The sequence below is a fragment of the Heterocephalus glaber genome, unplaced genomic scaffold (genome assembly GCF_053883595.1).
Source record: "Heterocephalus glaber isolate CG9 unplaced genomic scaffold, H.glaber_assembly_v1.0 deba00001608, whole genome shotgun sequence".
NCBI classification, from domain to species: domain Eukaryota; kingdom Metazoa; phylum Chordata; class Mammalia; order Rodentia; family Bathyergidae; genus Heterocephalus; species Heterocephalus glaber.
Window position 1 is genome coordinate 12,106,558 of NW_028258379.1, and position 24,519 is coordinate 12,131,076.

The following is a 24,519-nucleotide window of genomic DNA, read 5'->3' on the forward strand; positions in this document are numbered from 1 at the left end:
TAGGGCCTTGTCCTATTTCTCAGTATCTGAGAGAAACTACTACAATAGTCCAGAGCTCAGCTAAGAATATTTCCCACTTCTACAGAGAGGAAAAAATCAGTTTTTGTGCATCTAATTATTCTGATAACACTAAACCACCAGTTTTTATTCCTACTGCTCTCCTTTCTCCTCCTGATGACCCCTCCCTTGGCACACAAATTAGCTTTAGCAGTATGATTGATACCAGGATTATCAGTTTGCAAAGACACGTTGGATTTTAGTTGCTGATGTGAAGGCATTTTCTTTCTTTGCCACTCATTGTCTAGTAATCAGCCATCTTTGACATCCTTTAGAATATTGCATGTAACCTCATGTGTAACAAAGTGACCGTTTTAGCACTTTGATAAATTCTCAGTTTTTCTATCAAGAGCTGTTCTTCAAGTTCCAGTCTGTTAAATGAGCCTCATTAACAGCTATTGCAAGTTTTAGTGGATTATTTTATAGTACCTAGAATACATCAGAAAGCACAAGCAAACAGAAAAATGATCTTTCTAGATTGAGACCCAAACAGCCACACTAACTTCAAACTCCTGGCAGTACCCTGTAATAATAGATTGATAGTTAAAACCATGCCACTCTAAGATAATTTTTTCTGAAATATGCATTATTTCCTTAGAATATAAGCTTTTTTCTCCAGAGTTCTTGTGTGTAAATACATCCTTTATGGACAAGGTATGAGCATCTGCAGATCTAATACTCACGAAAATTAATTAACCATGACATAGCTACAGCTACACTCTGCCAAGTATCTCTGCTTATGTTAACAGTTAGTAGATGGGTTGAGCTTAGTTCTTCGTTATTCATGTGTAGCTAAGACTTTTTGTTGCTTTCAATAGAGATGCAGGTGGAGAAAGCGCTCAGGTATAACTAGTGTGTCTTTTTTGTTTTGAACCCTTGCCTAAACTGGACAGACCCGGAACACCATTTTCCTAACTATCTGTAAGGTATTAAATAAGGCAGGAGTCATGAATGCAACATTTAAAATCTAGCAAGTGTTATTTTATTTTTCCTACATTTTTATTAGTACATATTAATTATACAGATTAATGATTATCACTTTGGCTGATCTATATGTGCACATAATATACTTTAGTCACTCTCCCCATCCCAATTTCACATGTATTTGGTGGGGCAAGATTACTATATGTAATTATTTTGTTCATATTCATACCCCCTATTACCCATACTTATGCTTCTTTTTCTCCTGTGTTCCTTTGGAAGAAACAGCTTAAAGAGGGTCAGCCTAATAGAAGGAGCAGTCCCTTACTTCAGGAAAAAAAGAAAAAAGAAATCACCAGGGAACATCATGTAGCTAAGTGAATTTAAAAATTTTTTTGATCATTTTTTTCTTTTAAAAAATTCTTCTATTGTTAGGCATGGTGGCGCACACCTGTAATCCCTGCACTCAGGAGGCTGTGTCAGGAGGATTGCCAAGAGCTCAAGGCCAGCCTGGGCTACATAATGAGTTCAAAATCTGTCTGAACTACATAGCATGACTCCCATCTCAACAAACAAATAATAACATCCTTCTATAGATACAAGAATATTAGGCTTGAGGAAAAACTGTTGGATGCCTTACCATGGGGAGTTTAAGGATATTTATACCATGTTTGGTTTTCTGACATGGATAGGTTTCTTCAGGTAAGTGATGAGCTCCAGGTAACACATCTGTCCTCTTCAGCCATGCCTTGTTCTATGCTCTTGAACTCAGCAGTTAATTCTTTCAAAATTAATAATGAAAGGTTTAATTCATGCATTGTAATTTATTGTTTAAATTGCCCTTTGTTTTATTAAGATTACATAAATGATACACTTCATTTGAAGGTAGTTCTCTCTCTATATTCCTTCACACAGAGATTTGGGACACCAAACAGATTCTTGAGAAACTAACCTAGGAATATGTTTGGCTACCATCTTTTATTTGAAATGAGTTCTCACTCTGTTGCCCAGGCTGGCCTTAAGCTCCTGGGTTCACATGATCCTTCCACCGTAGCCTTCTGAGGAGCATGAGGTGCTGCTGCACCCAGTTTGCTTCTCTGTGCTCAGAGCTTACAGGCCATTAGGTGTTGAGGTCTTACATGTTTGCTCCATTGAAAATAAACTTCCTCCCCTTTGCTGTGATCTTAAGGCCCAGCGTTGGTTAGTTGGACCCTAATCCATAAGGTTCATGGCTCCTGAGCCACTTTAGTTTGGAGGGTTGTGGGAGCAGTCAAAAGGAAATGTGCTTCAACTGTTTCTCCACATGCTTTATTTGAAAATGAAGATAGATTGTCAAAGAGCCACTGGACTTTGAGATCTTTTTTTTTTAAGTTTTTTGAGACAGGATCTAGCTGTGTAGTCCAAGCTGGGTTTTTGTTTGTTTGTTTGTTTGTTTTTGGTACCAGGGATTGCACTTGGGTCCTTGTGCTTGCGTAGCAGGCAGTCAAGCTGGTTTTGAACTCACTGTATAGTCCAGGGTGACCTTGAACTTGTGATCCTCCTGCCTCAGCCTCCTGAGTGCTGAAATTGCAGGTGTGTGCCACCATCCCTAACATCATCTCTTTTTTTTCTAAAGATCCAGTTATAAAAAGTGGAGTTTGTTTTGCAATAAAACTGGTGGTAAAGACATGGCCCGTGACCTATGTAGAGTTTCATGTGAGAAATTTATTTTAGAATCTGGTGTTAGAAATTGTTTTGGGGAACTAGCAAAACATGTGCCTTTCTGTTGGTCAGTTTATTGGTGTGTGTTTGCTTACTGTACGTACTATTTTATGTCAACTCCCAACCAAGAATTAAGTTTTATGTTCAAGCATACAACCTTCATAACACATTTGCTTCCGTGTTTGTCTTTTTTCTTTTTCTATTAGTATGATTTATATATGTGCTTTATAATTACTAGGTTCAAAAATTCTTTCAGAAAAGACATTGAGTTACATTTATATCCATGTAAAATACTTCCTAGGCTTTTTCCTCAGTTCTAGCCGTGTTGCTCACAGCTGTTATCTTCCTCCATCTGGATAGCTATCTAGTTGCCGTCTGTAATGCGTGTGCAGATATAGGCTTCACCATTTTCCTCTCTTACCACTGCTGTCTTGTAAATGTCACCACTGGTATGGGATGCTTGGATCTGAAACATTTGAGCTTCTCTAATGGCTTTGTTGTACTCTACCTCCAACAGTTAGGAATGCCTCTGGAGTCTACATATGAATTGCAGCTAACTTCTACTTTTTTTTTTTTTTGGTACAGGGATCAAACTCGGGTCCTTGTGCTTGCACAGCAGGCAGTGAAACCACTGAGCTAAATCCCCGGCCCTAACTTCTGCTTTTTATGCCCCATTCTTAATTCTATATATGTCAGGTTCATGTTGTTTCTTGCTTAAATTTGCTATAGCAATAGGGCCCGGGGATTTAGCTCAGTGGTGCCACTTCCTGCCTCACAAGCGCAAGGTCTCAAGTTCGATCTCCAGTACCAAAAAAAAAAATTATAGCAATAGATTTTTTTTTTTTAAGTCTCTTTAGAAGTTTTCCCTGCTCAGAATTCAGCCTGTTGTCTTTGCCAGATAGTCTTTTGTTTAGTCATGTAAATATGCCAATTGGGTCATCTGTTAAGATCCAGAACCTGCAAGTGGTTGGTTGGGGCCTGGTAGTAACACCTGTGAACCATTAAAGGGGGAAAAAAACAGAATTTAGCAGAGAGGGGAGTGGGTGGAAAGAAAGATTAAGCAGGGAGAATCTCAGACCTGTATTCATATTGACAAAAACCCAACATAATGGAGCAAAGGTGAGCTTTAGAAGTCACTTATTGAGGAATATGGCCAGGCTCTGTTAACCCCAATCCCTGCCTGCATGCTCAGTTACTGACTAGGGGCTGCACAGGAAGTGAGGCTCAGCTCCACAACTGCATCAGATCCTAAGGCACTGCAGCCAGAGACTGAGCTAATTGCATTCTTTGTGGCTGAACTGCTGGCACTTTCTTCCTGGGAGATCAGATTGCTGCACTTACTTGGCTGCCATGCATGGTGAGTGTTGCAGCTTTACCTGGATGGTTTTGGGCCCCTGGTAAAAAAAACAGACCACCCCTATGGATCTCGCCCTCTGGTGGAGGGAAACAGACAATAAACAAATGGGGTTGTAATAAAAAGTAGTACAGAGATATAGAAAGGAAACCTTTCCCTAATTCCAGTAATTTTACTTGAATTCTATCCTATATATACACATTTATTATCCAGTTTTTCTGTTGATAAGAGTACCCTGAAAGTTTTTACAGTAGTTTTAAAAATTAAAATAACCACTATTATTTATTCACATAGTCACACCATATGTAATATTTATTTTGTGCCAGATACAGTGCCTGGGAGGAAAACAAAAGCCTGCACACCCGTGCCTTCACAGTGTTTACAGTATATAATTACTGCAGTTAAGGCAAAAGATAAGCTATTGAACATTAATTTTCTCTTAAATCTAGAATCTCTTTGCTCTGTCTGGAACTAAATTCATTTAGACAGATGGTAGAATTCTTGGATTTATTCTCCATTATTTCCTTTTTAAATTTCAGTTTTTTGAATTTTTGTCACATACAGTACTCATCAATTTTATCTTCTGGACAAGGAAGTGGTACATAGCTTTGTATGTTCTAATAGTCAATCTTTTTACTGGGTTAACTTTTTAGCAGTCATTTTTATCACCCAAAAACCTATTATTTTTGATTTCCTATAGTTATTTTTCATAATAGCTTTTCCCTGTTATATAGACTTTTTCTACTGACACTAATTTAAAACTTTTTCCTAATTCTTTTCCTCAGATGATCTGTGTTTTCTGGTTGTATTATCCTCCCTCCCTTCTTTAATTGCCTGCTGTTGTTTTCCCTTAGTTGTGAAGAGATCTTGATCACGATTAGGTGGTGGCTTGAGTTTCCTAGGATATTTTCCCTGGCTGGCCTCCCCTCACATAGTAGGGCTGAGGCACCTTGAAGTTAGAGACCACAGTTTAGGAGCTTCAGTAAATGTTTTACAAATGAATCTTCTGGGCTGATGTAAAGTGTAAAATTTATTGATCATGTGGTGGCACAAGCCCATATTTTCAACTCCTCTGGAGGTGGAAAGGAGGTTTGTAAGTTAGAAGCTAGTCTGGACAACACAGACGCTGCCCCGACACCCCCCTCCATCCCCCCCACCAAAAGGAAAAAAAGAAAACAAGTATTTTTGAATTGAGAGGCCAGTGTAGCTTGTATTTATAGCATCAGGTAAGGGCCATGGCCTTTGTGTTACAGTCCAGGCACCAAATGGTACCCTGCAGTTCCTTTTTTACTCTTCAGGAAATGAGACCACAAGCAAGTCTGTGTGTGGCCATGGCGGTTTGTGGAAATTAACCAAGACCATCAATTCAACCCCAGAGACACAAAATCCCATTACTGAGACTAATTTTTACTGTTGTAAACCTTAGTAGATACGACTGATTGTCAAGAGAACCACAGTCTCAAACATACTACTTTTGAGTATTCACATTGGGTTTTTTTTGAACATTTGTTATAGATTATCAATAAGGTGTTTTTGTTGTTTGTTTTGTAATGCCAGGGGTCTTGCAGTGTCTCTCATTCTATGCACGTGTCCTACTAGTGAATCATTCCATTCTTTGTATTTTTAACCACTTTGATGCAATTTATTAATGTTAACATAACTCCATAATGAAGTTTACCCTTTTTTTTTTTTTGGCACGTTAAAAGATGTATTAGGGCTGCTTAGTCAAATGCTGTTTTATTTTTATTATATTTTAGACATGGTCTCACTATAGCCCAGGCTGGCCTCAAACTCATAGCAAACCTCCCACCTCAACCTCTGAAGTGCTGGTATTACAGGGCGTGTGTCACCATGCCTGGCTCAAACACTGTTTTAAACCCCAAACTCCATGCAGTTTTGGAAGTAGGCCACCCCATTTTTAAAAAGATACCTCTAGAAGCAAGTTTCACCTCAGAATCCTAAGTACTTTGTAAGTATCAGCAATTACTTTTATGCAACAATAATTACCAGCCTAGTGCAGTGATTGCAGAATTCTGGCATGTGGCCAGTCCTGTGTAAATGTCCCCACCCCTTACTCTGACCTGCTTTTGATTGATTGTGTTACAAAATCTTAGGCCATTTAGTGGTCATGGAACCTCTGCCCGTAAAATTAGGGTGAGGGCTTTGAATCCAGAGACTGAGAATTTCTGAATGGTTTGTCCCCAGGAAAGAGAGTCATTTAAGTGAATGGCCTTTTATTACCTTCATTTTGGTGAACCTAAGAGTGTGTGAATGTGTGTGTGTGTGTGTGTGTGTGTGTGTGTGTGTGTGTGTGTGTTGGGGACTAAACCCAGGGCCTTCACACTGAGTTATATCCCTATCCCTATCCCTTTTTTGTTTTTTTTTTTTGTTTTTTTTTGAGTCAGGGTCTTGCTAAGTCACTGAATTGCCCAGCCAGGGCTCAAACTTGTGATTCTCCTGCCTCAGCCTCCTAGAGGAGAGTGCTGGGATTACAGGTTTATGCCACCACACCTGTCTACCTAGGTTTTGTTTTTTTTCAGGTTTTTTTTTCTATTTTTTTTTTTTTTTGCTAGTATATAATTACATTCCTTGTAGAGAGTTGGTTCATGTACATAACACATCTTAGTTCTTTTTCCATCTCCTTCCCCTCCCATGCCTCCAAAGAAGAATGTTTTTTTTTGTTCTTCTGACTCTTAAGTTTTATCTCTTCTTTCTAATATAATCTATAGATATGAAATGTAATAAGTAGCACAAAAATAAAAAGCACTTGAACTAAACAGGAGCGAGAAACAGTTCATAGAAGCTGGTGCTATGGTGAGCAGTCTTCCTACTTTCATCCAAATTCTATCTTAGTGAAAAAAATACTGAGAGTCAAAGTTCATATCTATTAGCTACACTCACAGTGGTATACTTGTATCTCACCAAATAGACTGTTTTAACAAAAAATAGTTTCAAATATTAAACATGGTGAAATAATTCTAATTCAAGCTAGTAGAGTTGTCACTATTCTATTCTTTGGTCTGCTGATATAATGAGACTCATCAAGTCTGTCAGCTTTTTGTAGCTTAGCATCCCTTTGCTACAGTACTTATGTCTCTTCTAGAGAAAATGGAAAAGGTTTTATTTTTCCTTCTTTATAGTCAGTTAGGGTAACTCTAAGATTAGGATGTGAATATTTTTGTGACTCTAACATACACTGCCATATTGCTTTCTAAAATGGTTGCTACCAATCCAGAATGCCGTCAGCAGTGTATAAATACATTACAGCTCTACTAAGGGCTGTTTTTTCATTTCTGACAAATTGTTTCTAATCCTGTTAGGCATGAGATAGCAGCTAAGTTTTGCTTACTTTGTGCTTCTTTGTGTTTATGATGTTTCTTTTCTCTATTTAAAATTTTAAGTTAATAATTGTAGAGAAATATTTTAAGCCACAAATTACAATTGATATATTATTTAAAATGAAAATGTATTTTTGCTCTTTATACTTACACTCAGTCTAAATTATGCTTGTGTCCCAGGGGAAATGTACAACTGAAATATTTAGTTTATAGATATCATGAAAACCAGTATGAGCAATTCAGAAACTGCTATTTGGATCCTGTAACTCATGTGATGGTATTTTCTTTATCTCTTTTACATTTAAAATGCCAAGCTTAATTTTTTTTCCTGTATATATGTGTATACAGAGCTTATAAGCAGGCAATCTGTATCAGATCTAATTGTGTAGAGCTTTGAACTATTAAGTATCTCTCCTCTTTAAGAAGGCGACATTTCCATTATTGTGAATATATCAGATAAAAATGTAGCTACTTATATGGAATGTTATAGTAATGAAAGAATTATTTATCTGCACTCTTTGTACCATCCTCATTAAAACTCAGACACCAGAGCTAATAAGAAGACCATTGTTGCAAATGACGAGTGGAGCTGGGAGAGGAATCAGCCATATATGGACACAACATTAATATCTCTCCATTTCAACGCAGAAAAACATTGGCCAAATATCACATCAGGAAATATCATTATATGTGATCTGACTAGACAAACAGTGTATCCCTTTAGGCCATAATTTTTATTGCACTATTTTTATTAATAAAATTTCAGAAGTTTTGGGGAACACAATAATATATTACATATATATCATATTGCTGAGCAAAAGAGCTTTGAAGTCAGTAGCTAAAATATTGTGTTTGAATTTTGTTTCTGTTATATGATTTGTAATACATCATCTCTAAATAGTTGCCACATTTGTTTAAAAAAAAGAAATACCTATATTTTTAAGGTTGATGTGAAAATTAGTGTTTGGCAAAGTGTTTTGCTTTGTGGATTGTATCATTCTAATACAGTGGCTTACAATGTTTGTTCTTGGCATTCCAGTGTGTTTGGCTCTAAAATGTTACCACCTTTGGTGGTGTAGTACCTGTATTTAAATTCATCCATCATCAGCTTTATCCATCTCATTTCTTCTTCTTTTCTTCCTCTTGATTTTCCTCATCAGTCTTCTTTGCTTTTCTTCAACATTCCTTATCTGTAAATCCCTTGTTTTCATTCCCCTTCCCCTCTAATTTTTCCACCCTGAAAGAAAGACAACGGTGATTATGGATTTGACTGGAAGAGCTCCCTGCAATGGATACCAGTCTCCACTAGCCAGGAATGAAGATAGATGGATGGTAGGGGGAAAAGCAGGTATCAAAGCAGGTATAGAAGCACTGCCCAGAGGTCAGAGCACTGAGATAAGGGACAACATTCCAATGGAGTTAAAGGACAGGCAGAGCCAAGTGTGGTCAGAAGAACCAGGCCATGGATGTAAAATTTGACTCATTTGTCTTAAGATCAGAGTCTAAAACTCTAAGGGTGACTTTCTGAACTTAACTCTTCTGCACTGGGTGACCACACACTGCATTAGGATTTTGAACTGGTAAATTGGGGTTTGTGTCAAAGGTTTTTTTCTTGTCTTTTCATAATCTTCAAGAACAGAAAAATAGACATTGGACAAAAACAAGATTGTCATTGTGAGAACAATTTATATTCAAATTGAAAGTATTTGAGAACAAGTAAAATCTGATTGTGATAGTAGTAAATTTAATACGGGAAACCAAACCAAAATCTCCATTTGTGCCAGGGGAACTGACATAGATAAAGACTGATTGGAAATGCTGTTTTGGTTATAATAATGGAGCTCTTTTTCAGTTTTAAAGAAAATCAATGTTTCTGTTTCTGCATAGACACATAAATTCAGAAAAGTCTTTCCAGCATCATCAAACCACATATGGTTTGTTTATTGATTCTGAAGAATGTGTATGAAGGTAATTTATAAGTATCTCATTACTATTCTCCCACCTCAGAAATATATTACTTTTGTATCTGAGAAAAATTGCACAAAAACATAATCAGGTTTTGATGATGAAACTAAAAAAAAAAAAGTGATCATTAATTTTATAGTTTTTATTATTAGCAAAATAGCCTTCATTTTCAGTATTTTATGTAGGTGTAGGTGCTTTTTTTTTTTTTTTTTTGGTACCGAGGATCAAACTCGGGACCTTGCGCTTGTGAGGCAGGCGGCGAAACCACTGAGCTAAATCTCTGGCTCCTGGTGCTTATTTTTTAAACCACACTAATAATTTTATCTGCAAAGTAATACTAAAATGATTGGTTTTATATTTTTACAAATTTATTTTTTATTATGTTCTTTAAATATTTGTGTTTGAGATATATTAAATGTTTGGTTTCCGTGATTCATGCTATGAATTCTTAACACTTTTTAGTAAAGTATTGGTATTGCTATGCAAAGTAAACATTTTTTATTTTGTGCCAGTATTGCCACAGTTTTCTAAGCAATACTTGAGATGATACCTAAACAATGAGAGGACTTAATCAAATGGAGAGTTGTGGGAAGAATGTTCTAGACAGGATTTTTCAGGTGGGAAAGAACATAGTGAATTTGCACATTTGAAATAGAAGGCGAGTATAATGTAGGGACGAGAGGAAGGGCTGAGTGAAGAGGCAGTGATAGGCTGGTACCAGATTGCAAGGACCTTTGAAGATCCAGAGAAGAATTTTAAGCATAGAGATGGCCAGTCAGATTTACATGTTAGAAGGCTCATCAGCCTGGTATGTGAATGTGTTAGGTAAAAGTGAACCTGTTATTACACTCAGATGAATAGGATAAGTCAGAGACAGTGGGTTGAATAAAAAGTAGATAGATTTAAGAGCTATTTAGGAAGTAGCATTCATAGGCCAGGGCAGTGGCTCTTGCCTGAGCATCGGTGTGAATGTGGTAGCAGTAACTGGAATAGGGACTGCAGGGAGAGCTGAATAGGTGAGAAGATGATGGTTTCACTTTTGCAGACACCATGGGACAGTTCTATCAGGTAGATATAGAAATCTAGGACTTAGGGCCGGAGATTTAGCTCAGTGGTTCCACCGCCTGCCTCACAAGAACAAGGACCCGGGTTCAGTCCCCGGTACCACAAAATAAATTAAATATATAAATAAATGAATGAATGAATGAAATCTAGGACTTAGAGAAGTCTGGAGTGTATATGTAAATTTTGGAACATTGTCAGCACTGAGATGTCAGTTGAAGTTCTGAGAGTGCATGGAAGACTGTGTGGTAAAAGGAAAATCAGAAAACTGTGATGGTATAGACCCCAGGAAGAGTGTTTCTAGAAGTCAGTGATCACCTGTGCTAGAAGTTATGGATATTTTGAGCAAGGTAACGACCAAAAATACCATTTGTTTTAATCTGAAAGTAGTCATTGATGACCCATGCACTGAAAAGCAGTTCTTTCAGAGGTTTCCTAATGGAAGAAAGGAAAAGGAAGATAACTCTTTAGTTCTGGAGAATGATAAAGAGTCATGGGTAAGCTGTATAATAAAGAGGAAGGAGACTTCAGTCCAGTGATGGTGACAGTGAATATGTAGAGGGAGAAGTTAGGACAATCAAGGCACTGGCATTCCTGGAAAGGTAGAACGAACAGAGATGAGGTTGTGGTGGAGATTAGGCTTTGTATTATAGGAAGAAGGAAGCAACAGTCTGGTTGCAGGTAAATTTGTGTGCATGGTGTTGGTAATGGGGAAGTTTGCTTCTAAACTGGCTTGTTTTCTCTGTGATATAGACAGTGTTGTCATTAGCTGAGTTTAAGCAGAAAGTAGATGGATGGAGAGGTGTTGAAGGAGAGTAGAGAATATTTGAAACATTAGCTCTGCAGAAGCAGAGAAAGTGAGGTACCTAGGAAACACTTGAGGACTAGGATGAGTTGAGTTTATTGAATTGAAAAGCACTCTGTGTTTTTGTGAATTTCTCCAGCAGCACATTAGCAATCCCACCTGCCCTTCCTGAGATATGTAGGTTGTTGTTTGAAGAGTTTCTAGTGTTGGGTTTCAATGGAGGCTGTGAAGTGCAAGGAATGGAATATAATCACTATGATTCTCACTCATCTTTGATGCATCCACTGTTCTGTGCTGCTATATTAAAATTTCCTCTGAGGTTACTGAAGTATGTTAATTGAAGCTCTTTTAGCAGATGGCTCCAGACTGCTGTCTTGTTTTTCTTTAAGTTCTTGTCTGCTTTTTTATACTATTTCTGTCTCCTCCCTTTGTTTTCTTCCTTGTTGTCAGTTGTTCTATCACATTGCTGTCTGCATGCAAGTCTCTATCAGCCCTACACCCTGGACTTTGTCAACATCTGGACTTATCCCACCTCTGAAATAAAGCTGTGGCTTGAAGACCAGAGAACCAAGCTTGTTAGAATTGTGTGCAAAGTAAGAGTAAATAACCTGAGTGTGATTCTCATGTGCTGTGCTTTGAGGATGTACATGAGTGTTTGTATATGAATTTTGTGACATTTATTGGGTTGTTTCTCAGTTGTTCATATGAGATGTTTGTTGCCTGAATTTCCATTGTGTTTTTTTCTTATTTTGAATTTCCATGGATTATAATATTCTTAGAGAGCCTTCATTGTTTATGACAATTTCTCTAATCATCCTTTAATACTTTCATAGTATTTTATATGCATTATCTAAAATTTTTAAAGCCACATGATTAGACACATAATGCTATTATTCATTATTAGTCTCATGGATTTTCAAATATTTGTATATTTTATATGGAAATAATATGTATTCTCAAATATTTATCATTTTGTATGCAAATAATGAACCATTTCACAACTTGGTCATTTAGGCATGTCATGTGTAAATGAAATTAAAAAATGTAAAGACCATATTTTGGAGGTTTGAAAAATAAGTTGTTTGCTAACAATTCTCATATATTTCTGTGTTGTGTGAACTTCTTCATCTGTGAACATCTCATGTACATATAAATAGTTTTAAGTTTTTAAGGAAGTATATATATTCTTGGATGCCCAGTAAATATCAGGTTAACATTTTCTATAAGTTAAGTTAAATTTGATTTCCACTTTCCTTCTTGTGAGAAGGTAAACTCCGCACCTGTCATTTGGAGACTCTTCTCTACCCCCAAGGTTATGCAAAGAGTTGGAGCCTTGGGCAGTTGAGTACATGGAGGAGAAGTCAGTGACTCTTCGGTCATGTGGCCATACTAGATACCTAAGAGAAGCCTACTCTCCCAATGCACTCATGCCCCTCAGATTCTCTGGCTTTGGTGGATGCCTTTTTGTGCTCATTGCATGGGAACCAGTAGGCTGCCTCTCTGAGCCCTCTGAAGGTCTTTCCTCTGAACTTCTCCACCTGACATGGGCTACCTGGGATCAGAAGGCTGCTCAGTCACTCCTTTACATTCCTTGCTCTTCTCTCCAACCCAGGATCATCATAGTCTGGGAGAAAATCCCTCTCTCCTCAGTAGGTTTAGGACATTTATTTTAAGCGAAAGCTAAAAAACTTTTCCTTAAACAAGGAAGTAGACACACTGTAGCCTGTTAAAATGGCGCATAGGGATATAAAACAAACTTCTTGTAGAAATCACTATAGTAAGTTAAAGAGCAGTAAAACCTTACCAGGCCGACTCTGTTCAGTGTTATCTCCTTTAGAAGGAAACCTGTGTAGCTTTTGTTTTTATAACTCATTGAGGACTATTAATGTTTGTTAAACCTGCTTACATTTTATTGATAAGGAGTAATTTCTGCGTGATGATCTTAAATACTGAGCAGAATCTAACATTTTCAAGTCTTAGTAAATTTTCTAACTATCTTTTTTCTTATTTTACTTTAGAACACTGGAACTATTTTGGGGCTGATGAGAATCTTGGTCCAGTGGCTGTGAGCATCCGAAGGGAAAAACCAGAAGAAATGAAAGAAAATGCATCTCCATATAACTACCGAATAATTTTTAGAACTAGTGAGGTAAGTTGCAAGTGAGAAAGATTTTAGGCTTAATTGAAGTCAGACAAAATGGAATAGAGGCAGAGCAATTGGGTTCAATGGCACATGGTCAGAAATGTCCTTGTGATTAAAAAAGGCGGGGCTCCTCTCTTCACTCTAGTGGTGGTGGAAGTGGACAAGATGATTAGATCTGAATCTTTTCTTTCAGCCTAACTCTGGAGACATGCAGTAAATGAATGGAGTTTTGCTTCAGAGAAAGATATGGCCATGAAGTACACCCCAGGCAAATTGGAACCCTCTGAATCCCAAATGGGATGTATTACATACTCTAGGCAAGCTAGCTACTTAGCCAACTTGAGGTGCCAAGGCACAAAAAGATGAGAGACAGTCACCTAAGACTTAATTCAGTTGTCCAAGCTATTGTTTAGGATTTGTCTTGAGTCAAGAAGACAAAGACTTCTTCCATCCTCATTTTGCTATATCTAGGATCTATTTTCTAAGGCCTACGACACAGAGTACGTATTTGAACCAGTGACTAATTGTGAGTGAATAGGCTCTTGGAGCTCTTTAGGACTATAAACAGACATAATAAATAAGTCTTTTTTAAAAGTGAAGCTCTGGTTTAAAAAGAAAAGGAAAAACAAAATTGCTAACAAAGTTTTTTTTTTTTTAAACTTGTGCACAAGTTTGGAACTATGAGGTTCTTTTTTGTTTTCTTTCTAAACATCTGTATAATTGTTCCATTTGTCAATTGATTGCCTCTCAGATCCTAATTCATTTTAGGATTGTTTTTATGCATTAATACCTAGTAGCCCTTTGAGAGGTCTAGAAAGTTTAAATAGAACATTTGGCTTCATTTCCTCCATTGAATCAAGGCAAGTTGTACTCAGTAGAACTCAAGTGCACTCAGTAAGCCTGAACTCTGGGGAAATTAAAAATAGGGTTTTAAAGGCAAGACTGTAATATCTAATGTGTAGTTTACAGTTGCCAGGGGAAAACAGAGCCAGTGTGCTCTCCTGTATTCGTCCTCCATGTCAGAACTGGTAGTTAAGCAATGTACATTCTCTATTGAGCGTCTGCTACACAGAGACCATCCTGTACTGAGAGAGAATACTGGCCTTTACTAGTTTCCTGTATCCACTGGATCTCTGTGAGCCACCCTAATCTTATTTCCAGTGTTTCTTTTTGTCTTCTCTGTTCTTATCTTTTTCTCCTCCCCAGGCTGTTCTAAGTCCCATTTTAGTCTTCCTTCATGCCACTGCCCTACCTATCCTTCATGCATTGGAGGTCATCAAAATTCCCTTACTTGGCACTTTTTTCCTCAGATCCTGCCGTAGTTTCCAGGGCCTGTCCCTCCTCCTCTGGCCTTGGAGGCACTCCTTGCCCTTTAGAGCTGACTTCTGTCCTGAGCTCGCCTGTGGTCTGGGAATGGCACTGATTCCTGCCATTTGCTCCTTGTTCCCCTTCATTGCCTTTGCCCAGAGTTTTCTCCTTGTACTTCCCTCCAGGGCTCTGGTTGTAGGTTGGGCTTATTCCTGCTGGCCCATTCAAATGAGCTCTGTGCCTTTGATCCTTGCTCTTTGGCTTTGGTTGACAGGAACAAGACAAATGTTGTTCAAGAAACTATTGCCACATTTAAGTTCAAATTAATGTTTAGTTCCTGGCAACTCTGGGATTCCAGTTTTTCCAGCCAGAAATCTCAGTTACTTCATTTATTTATTTATTTTTCTTTTGAGACAAGGTCTCTCTGTTCTCTCTATATAGCCCAAGATGGCCTCAGACTGGCCATGTAGCTCAGGCTGGTCTCAAGTGTTTGGATTTCAGCTGTGTGGCACCATACCCAGCTCTTTAAGTTAGTTTTGACTCCCTCCGGTCTTATCCTTCCTTAAGTCCTCAAGTCTGGTCTGTCAGCAACCCTTGTCAGTTTTGTCTTCAAAATGCTGTCCAGAGCTCAGCCACTTCTCCTACTGATCCTGGCCTTGGGCCTGGGCTTGCTTTGAGAACTGGTCTGCCTCTGCTATGAGGCCCTACATCCTCTGGGCCCAGCAGATCTTTGAAATGTGATCCAGATCTCCTCATTCCTCTTTAGAATCCTTTAAGGCTTCTCCATATCCTTGTAAGTAAAAGCCACTGGCCTTGCTAGTTTAGGACCTCATATATCTGCTCCCAGCTACTTATCCAACCTCATCTTCAGTGTGTCTGGCAGGGCAGTCTTTTCCAGAGACACTGGCTTCTTTCCCCTTAGCACACCTCTGCCTCAGGACTTCAGCAGCATCTTCCTCACACATCGATCGCCTAGCTCCAGTCCTCTCATTTCCTTCAACCCTTTACTCATAAACCACAGTGGCTTTCCTTGGCCACTGGATCTTACAGTTTTCCTCATTCATTTCTCCCTCCCTATTTCATATCCACTTCTATGTTTATTTTTCACGAACACTGTCTTACATGTTTTGATTATTCTTGTTATTTCTCTTTCTTCCACTAGAATGTAAGCCCCATAAAGGTGGAAACTTCTCACCTTGTTCCTTGCTGTATGCCTAATAGCTAAATTAGTGCCTTCTTGGGGCTAGGGTGCAGCTCAGTAGTAGAGCACTTGCCTAGCATGTACAAGGCTTAAGGTTCCATCCTTAACCACCCCACCCCACCCCGCCTCCCCACCCTGCAAAAAAGAAAGAGTAATAAAATTGGCACTTCCCTTCCTTTTTCTCCTCCCCCTTCTCTCTATCCTTTCTTCTTCCCTCCCTACTCCCCTCCTTTTCTTCCAGTGTTTATTTAATTACCACTAATTTCCATATTTTCTTTCCAACAAAATAACCTTTAAATATAGTTTAATTTTAATACCTTTATGTAAAGCTTTTCTTAGAATTAAAATGTCATTTGATAGAAAATTTTTAAAATGTTGGTCCTTATCCATAACTCCCAGACTTTGTGGAAGTCAATTCATTTGTTTCCTTGAAGCGAGTTCCCTAGATATATAGTGGAATAACATTTAATTTGTATTAGGGGCTTCTCATGAATAAATACATTGAGGGAAAAAGAAAGACGGCTATCACAGTGACAAGTCACTGGGTTCAGTAAATGGCATCAAGATAACAGCACACAAGCAAATCTCTCATTCCAGTAGAAGTATTCATTGCAAAGCATAAACCAAAAAGACCATCTACATTTTAGGCATGTGGTTTATAAACAGTCTTACGGCTTATGTATATTTTTAAACATAGAAGTGCAAGGATTTATGGAGACTATCTTCTTGTTTGTGGAAGTTATTAACAAAAATCAGTACATTATGCTAGTGGGTTAGATATAAAAATGAATCATTATTTTCTTATCTGCTTTGACTTTCAAGTTAGCTTTGTCTTTCTGTGGTGAAAGATACATCGATTTGCATTTCTGGTTTTGGCTCCTAAGTTGCAAATACTCCCAGCTTTCATGGTCCCCTAAAAGAGGCAGGTGCTATCTCATAAAAGGAAGAACCCAGGAGTTACTGAGCTCTTCAGTTGTTTCCTATGATTTAAAATCAAACCAAAACAAAAACACTTTCTGTCAAATTAGACATAAAGTAATAGAAAAATGGCTTTTTTGCATGTTATTTGAAATCACTTATAAATGAAATACAAAAAAGTCACCAAATGAATAGACCTCAAATATCTCTAGTATCTTTTCTTTCTTTTTTTTTTTGGTACCAGGGATTGAACTCGGGTCCTTGCGCTTGCACAGCAGGTGGCGAAACCACTGAGCTAAATCCCCAGCCCTCTAGTATCTTTTCTTGTATTCAGAGTAAGATACTGATAAATTTTCCTTTTCCTATCCTTACCTCTCGATGCCTGTCAGTTGGCAGATGTTAAAGATTTTACTTTCCTGGCAATTCTTCCTTTGGTTTTCATTTTTCTTGCTAATCCTGTACCATGCCTTTTTTTCTGTTACCTGAAGACATTTTTAGCCTCCTAAATATATTGTCCTCCTCCAGTTACTTCTTGCATTTCATTTTCTTTGACAAGTTAATTTCTGAAAGTATACAATGTTGTCCCCATCTGAGCACCTTTGGAGATGATCCAGGGGAGCCAGTGTAGTACGTCTCCCTTACTTGTGGGTCCTCTGTCTTCAGCTCACAGCTTCACCATCACTCCTCTTGTCTCTTAGGTCCAGCTATAGCAATCGCTCTGTCCCACTTAATAACTCATGTTTTGACATTTTCTTTCTGTAGAATTATTCTACAGTTCCTTTCTAATGGCACTCCTTCTCAGGTCTTTTCTTACCTCCTGAGCCATGATGGTGCCTTCTCTGCCTTTGGATTGTCCTGGGACCTATTTTGTTCTACTTTCCTTAGTAAATGTATCTTTCCCAGGTATACTGTTGAGTCTGTTTCTTATCTCTCACCCTTACACATTCCACATGAATCCCTCAAAATGCACTCCTTTTAGCTTAAAGAGCAGAACACCTTAACAACCTACAGATTTAATGAAAACTCATTCAGTTTAGTACATTTTCCTTACGTCACCAAACAGTATTTAAATTATGTTAATAACTTGCTATATGAAAATTTTTAGAAATTAGGACTACTTTAGGCTTCATGTCTGGTTAACTTTTCTCCAACAAATCACCATTATGTAGAGAAATGTCTTTGCTTGAGTTTATTGGAAGACATTTTAAGAAATAAGGGAAAATGTAATTTCCAGTGCTGTTTACTATGCTGCTGTGTTATAATCATTGTCCTATTATAGCAGCATTTGAGGATATGAACAATTTGTGCCTGTCTGCCCTGTATTAAAACATTTAAAGCTTTGTAACATATAAATGTATTTATTCTTCCAAAGTTGTTTAGGATAATTTCCTGGTTTATATGCTTATTGTGTAGCCATGTAGAAGTCTTGTTTTTACTGATTTTTTTAAGGGAGTGTTACTTGACACTTAGGTAAATATCCCTAGAAGATTATCTCATGAGTTCCTTTGAATCTGTGTGGGATTTCTTGAAATTATTGACCTTGTTTTTCATATACAGTATCTTAAATCACTTCTCTCACTTTTTCTCCCTCACCGGCTTATCCAACCACAAGTCATCCCGGAGCTCTGTAAGAAGCTACAGTCTCAGCCTTTGGTGCATGTGATCTGTTCAGCAATCCCATGCCCCAGTGAGGCCTCATAGTAGTCCCTATCTCTCATTCAGCTCATGACACTGAGAGGCTCCGTTCTGGAAGATGCCATTCCCTCAACAGCAAAGCACTCAACTGCCAGAGGGCTACCCCTGAAAGAGGTGCTAGAGCATGTGATCCCTGAGCTCAATGTCCAGTGCTTGCGTTTGGCCTTCAACACTCCGAAAGTCACAGAGCAGCTCATGAAACTGGATGAACAAGGGGTGAGTGTGGCTTGCAGAAAAGCAGTCTTGCTGTTTCTTGGTATCATTCCAGAATACAGGTAGTCTACCATACATTCAGAGAATTTTTCAAGTGTCTGGAAATAAGTCTTAGCAGGGATAATAATGGTAATAAATGTATTACATTGATAATAATACAGTAATAATAATGGCCAGCACTAATGAGTATATTTATCAGCCTCTGTTCTAGGTGCCAAAAACATGTTATTAATCCCCCCACCCTAAGAGAGGCACTGTTATCCCATTTTAGGGAGACAGAGAGACTATGAAATAAATCTGATTTCACACAGTTAATAAGTGTTGGAATCATGGTTCAAACATAATCATCCATCTCAGAGCCTGTGATGTTAGCCACTATACCACATGATTCTTTTTTTTTTTTTTTTTTGGTACCAGGATCTAAGTCGGGACCTTGCACTTGTGAGGCAGGCGCCGTAACCACTGGGCTAAATCCCCAGCCCTTACCACACGATTCTTAAAAGCTTGGATTTTAAAAGTCTATTAGTACCACCAAAGATGCATTTTAGCCAAGATTTTGATGTTTAAAAATTGGGTGCTAATCATTAACAAAATTAAAATACTCAAGATTTGTTCTCTATACTTCCTCTCCCTACATGTGGGGGTCCTTCTGTGAAAATAGAAACTCGGGGTATGGTAATCTACACAAAGGTTGCAGAAGGGACAGGATGGGGAAATTATGATTTGAAATTGTCACTGACTAGAAAGGTCTATCCACATTCTGCTTGGAGTAATCTGAGCATTATGAGCCAATTTTGTAGATATTGCACTACATAGTCTTTAACTTCTTGCACCATTTCAGCCATATTATACCCTAAGAATGGGTAAAAGTTTTAATTATATTTAAAAAGTTCTCCAAGAAAATAAAATTGGCCCAGTTATTAGATGTCATTTTGTGAACAAAGTTTGATGGTATTTTCTTAATTTCAAAAATTCCAATCTTATCAAAACTAATCAGGACCAGGGATTTAGCTCAGTGGTGCCACACCTCCTTCAAAAGCTCAAGATCCTTAGTTTGATCCCCAGTACCGAAAAAGAAAAAAAAAACAAACTAATCAGAATCCCCAAAAGTGAGCTTCAAGGTTTATTTTTTCTTTTAATGGAGCCAATGAAAATGTAAAGTGAACCAACAATTGGATATAACTTTTTGAATCTTGGCTTTTTCTATCCATTTTGCTTTTCATAAGGCACAGCTTATGTCTATTCCATATGTATTTTTAAAGAATTCTGTGAATGTCCATATTTATAATATAAATTTGAAGCATTTTGTATGCTTATAAAACAACTAATGCATAAACTTAGCTATTTTGAGGGATGTTTTCCAGTAATATGCTGGATGTATAGTCTATCAGAAGTAGGAAAATGTGATTAGGTTAAACTTTATTGATATAGTCATTTAAATTATTGTGCTTATCAAGGGGAATAAACCCATAGGCATTAATAATATAGTCACATACTAAACACTCTAAGTTTATATTAGAACAGATTGTTTTACAGAAAGGGAAGGTATTTACTGTGATTTTTCTCTTGTTTCAAAGATTACATTTTAAAAGTGGATACTCCAGTTGTAGATATTTTATGGAATTTCTGGCACATTTTGTGTTCTTTGTTAGTGCTTGCAAAATGTTGGGCTGCAAATGGTGCTGATCTGTGATGGACATTTTATGGTCCCCTCAGCACAAAGAGAAACAAGGATAGTACTACAATGAATTTAACTCAAAGTGAAGTTTATTTCATTCCAAAATTGGCCATTACTCTGGAATTATGACCTTCCTACTCTTAGAGATACTAAAATAACCCTTCCTTCATAAATTATTAATGATACTATATGACAGTTATTTTCTTTAATTAAAAATTAAACTTTGGCAATCAGTGATTTTGTCCAGTTTTGTTTTGGAAAGATATGTCCTGTGTCCTATTAACTAGAATTTTACTGTTAGGCAGTAGATTTTAACCAGGCAGTAGAATTTAGAAGTTTAAACATGTTATTCTCTGTGAGCAGCTACATATTTGGACTAAAGGGCACCACCACTCAGCCCATCTTTTTATCTCCATTCATAGGATTAAAAGCCAGGATTGTACTGGTATAAGGCAAATGACATGCAGATTTCAGCACAGGAGTCGTCTTTTTTTGTGACTTAGAACCATTTTGAGAAACTGATTGTTTTGGTGCCACTAGAAATACATGCATGGGCTGGGGATTTAGCTCAGTGGTCTCACCATCTGCTGTGCAAGTGCAAGGACCTGAGTTCGATCCCTGGTACCAAAAAAAAAGAAAGACATGCATGTCTTTAAAAAAAAATGTAAGTGCAATAGATTACCCATATGAATCATTGCAGAGCATTTTTATTTTCCATTTTTAAAAATTTTGAGTATTGTATATTCTTGTAATTAAAGAGATTCATAGCATGAAACCAGGAAACTGAACTCACTTGAAGGAACTTTAAAATCTCCCTTCAATTTTTTTTTTTTTTTTTTTTTTTTTTGAGACAGGGTCTTGCCTTGTAGTTCAGGCTGGGTGTCAACTGTGTAGCCCAGTCTGGCCTTGAGCTTCTAGCAGTCCTCCTGCTTCAACCTCCTGAATGCTGAGATTACAGGCATGCACCACCATCCCTGGCTTAATGATCTTTAATAGCTTTTCTACTCTTACCACATGACTTATGATTAGAAAAAGAAGACAGTTTGTCTGCTGGATTATGGTATTCTGCCTTCTAAATTCTTGGTGCTGGGTATACTCATTTTACTATTATGAAAAAGCTATAATGAACAGGAGAAAAAATTAAACATTTATATGTAAAGTATACAAAAAGCACTGCACAAAGATCTAATAGTTTTTCATTTTGACTCAGCCAAGTTATGTAGGTGGGAGTGAAGTAGGCATCAAGTCCTGAAGAAATTCATTTTAGAAAATGAATAAATGCTTGATGGCTTATCCAAGCTTTCACATTCTCCTTCCTGATACCTTTCTGTATTTACTGATGTCCTTTTCCATATCCAGTATTTTTTAATTTCCATTTCTATAAAATGAGAATGAGAAGATAAAACTAACTTGGCAGTGTGTTGATTCTGAACACTTGAGCCTCAGAAAATCTGGATTAACTCTGGATTTAGTTTATCCATCATGTTTTTAAGTCCTCATTTATTAGACTATTGAGAATATCTTTCGTGATAGAGACAGATTAGATAAAAATGTTTCTCTTATTACAGTGCTCTAAATACTTCATTGGCATCATCTGACTTAATCCTCACAGCAACCCTGAGCAGCACATTCTGATTATTAGCTTACTTTACAGTTGAAGGGATTGAGGAATATAGGAATCCTCAGGCCATTTTTCTTCCCTCCCAATCCTTAAGTGATCCCAGACACTGGATAAAAAATTACACAATACTACTTTTTATTTTTAACATTTGCAAATTTCCCTCTACTCTTTCATATCTTGAGTTATTTTGATCTTTAAAAACTATAGGGTCTGAAATATTAGAAATTTCACTATCTATTCAAGTCATCTTTTTAATTATATGGCCAATTCAGTCACTTTTGAATTTGCCCTATCAGCCGTTTTTCAATACTTGTTTTAAAAACAGTTATATATCATCTTCTCTGTGCAATGAGAATAAAAGGTCATTATGCCAAGCCCTGTCTTAACCTTCTGGATGTCGTAGTCCAAAAATTTACAGTGGAGGTCGTGTGTATCTGAGAGACACATTGATTACTAGTATGTGCTAAAATGAGAAATTAAACATTCAGATTTGCATTTATTGTATTTATATAATACATGAATTTAATGCATAAATAACATGCGTTATTTCAGTTATAATCTAGAAATTATTAAATATAAAAATATTTATCAGAGTTTGTGGTAGCTGTCATATACGATACCCTATTGAATATCACATACCCTTACAAAATACATGTTTTAACCAAAGGCATGGCTTAAATGTTATGGCTTAACATCAGTTATGTACAGACACAGCTACTACTTGACCTTGAACCTATACACCTGATATATGTAACAATATTTAAGAAAAGTTTTGCTTGTATCTCTCAGATTAACCAAGACCTCCAAAGGGTTAAAGAATTCACACATGTATAACAATACAATGCTGAACACATGGTAAACATGCAAGTAGTATTAACTGTTAATTACAATAACTGTTAGCTGCCCTTTAGAGGCATTATCTCATTTAATCCTTTTTTTCTGCCCAGAAGCTTTATTGTTTCATAAATAAGCATTCTGTGTACTTTGAGATGGTTATTTCAAGATTACTGCAATAAATACTTATCAAAAATAGCACTCATCTCCGTAATCATCTAGACTTCTTCCCATCACTGAAGACTTCAATTCTGTATCAAAAAACTTATCAAATGTCACAAGAAAGCTAAATAATGGTCTATGTAGGACAAAAAGAAAATTCTGCTGGGGAAACTAATGAAGCACTTTCCTCACACATTTTTGATTCATATTTTTCATAAAGACAGCTAGCTTTGCTTTAAAGTGCCTAATCTGAAACAGAATGCAAGAAACCAACAGTTTTAGGAGAAAAACTGCTGTCATAAAAACCCTCTGTCCTTAAAATGTCTCTAGATAAAATATTCAAAGCATGAAATTTGTTGCTTTTTCAAATACGCATGTTTATAGTTGCTGAAGTTTTGTTGCATAAGTATTGATATCTAATTGAATACATGCTTTTCTCAGCTCTTCAGGTTTTGACATTAGAAAAACCTTTGGCTTACACTGGAGATATCTCATTTAATCTTTATAAACAGCCTACTAGAGATAGGTAAAGTCAGTAAAGAATTTCTTTTTTTCTTTTTTTTTGGTAGTGGGAATCGAACTCGGGACTTCGCGCTTGCCAGGCAGGCAGGCAGGCAGGCGCCGGAACCACTGAGCTAAATCCCTGGCCCAGTAAAGAATTTTATTCATGTCCTTTTCAAAAGATCAGTACTATTCATTATCAAATAAACACTGCCACGTTGCATACCATGCTTTTCAAATAAGCCTGACTATCTCAAATGTAATGAGTGTTTTTTGAGTACCACTCTTTGCAAATTTTAAGTACTATAGAGGATAAATAGTCTAGTAAAGACATGGTTCTTATCCATGAAGGAGACAAGGTTATAAATTACTGTAATGTATGTCAGGGTTAATATGAGTACAATAAGAGAACTGTGAAGAAAAAAAAAGATCAATGGAGGTGAAATCCAAGAGGGAATGAAGTTGTGAGTGATCCACAGAGTCAGAATGAGAAGCACCTGGCTGGTGAAGAGGATTTCCTAAAGTCAGCCAACAAGCAGTAGGGTGGGCTAGACTCAGAACAATAAGATCAAAGTAGAGAGGAATAAAAGCAGTGTGTGCTCACAGAGCAGCAAGCGGCCTGGCTGAGCAGGCGTATATGGCACATGTAAGAGTCATAAAAATTGATCATTTTGATTGAGCAATAATGTCAGGTACTGTATGAAGTCAGTCACAGGAATTATTGTAATTCTCAATTCTTTAATGTAGGTACTGTTATTTTTCATATTTCACACACGTGCAGTAAGGTACAAAGAACGTGATCACAATTAGGATCTGTGGAGCCTAGTCTTGAGCCCAGGCGCAGACTCCAGAGCCCACATTCTTTATTTAATTTTTAATTTTAAGAAATTTTATTTTATCCCCCCATGTACAGAAGGTTTGTTTCCATTTTTCCCTTCTGTTTTCACTTGTTTCTTGTCCCTTCCTTTCTCCCTTCCTCCTCCCTTGTCCCCTTTCCCATTTGAACACTTTCTTCCCATTTCCCAACATTTATTATACATTT

General features: G+C 37.2%; 1 protein-coding gene across 20 annotated transcripts in view; it reads left to right on the forward strand.

Moving 5' to 3' along the window:
- The window catches only part of Sipa1l1 (signal induced proliferation associated 1 like 1), a 383,338-nt gene that overhangs the window by 253,451 nt on the left and 105,368 nt on the right, over positions 1 to 24,519 (forward strand). For all 20 annotated transcript variants that reach the window (XM_087195342.1, XM_013067449.3, XM_087195344.1 and 17 more), the window contains 2 exons: positions 13,222 to 13,352; positions 18,496 to 18,684. In XM_087195342.1, coding sequence (XP_087051468.1) covers positions 13,222 to 13,352; positions 18,496 to 18,684 — 320 coding nt within the window. The remainder of the gene's footprint in view (positions 1 to 13,221; positions 13,353 to 18,495; positions 18,685 to 24,519) is intronic.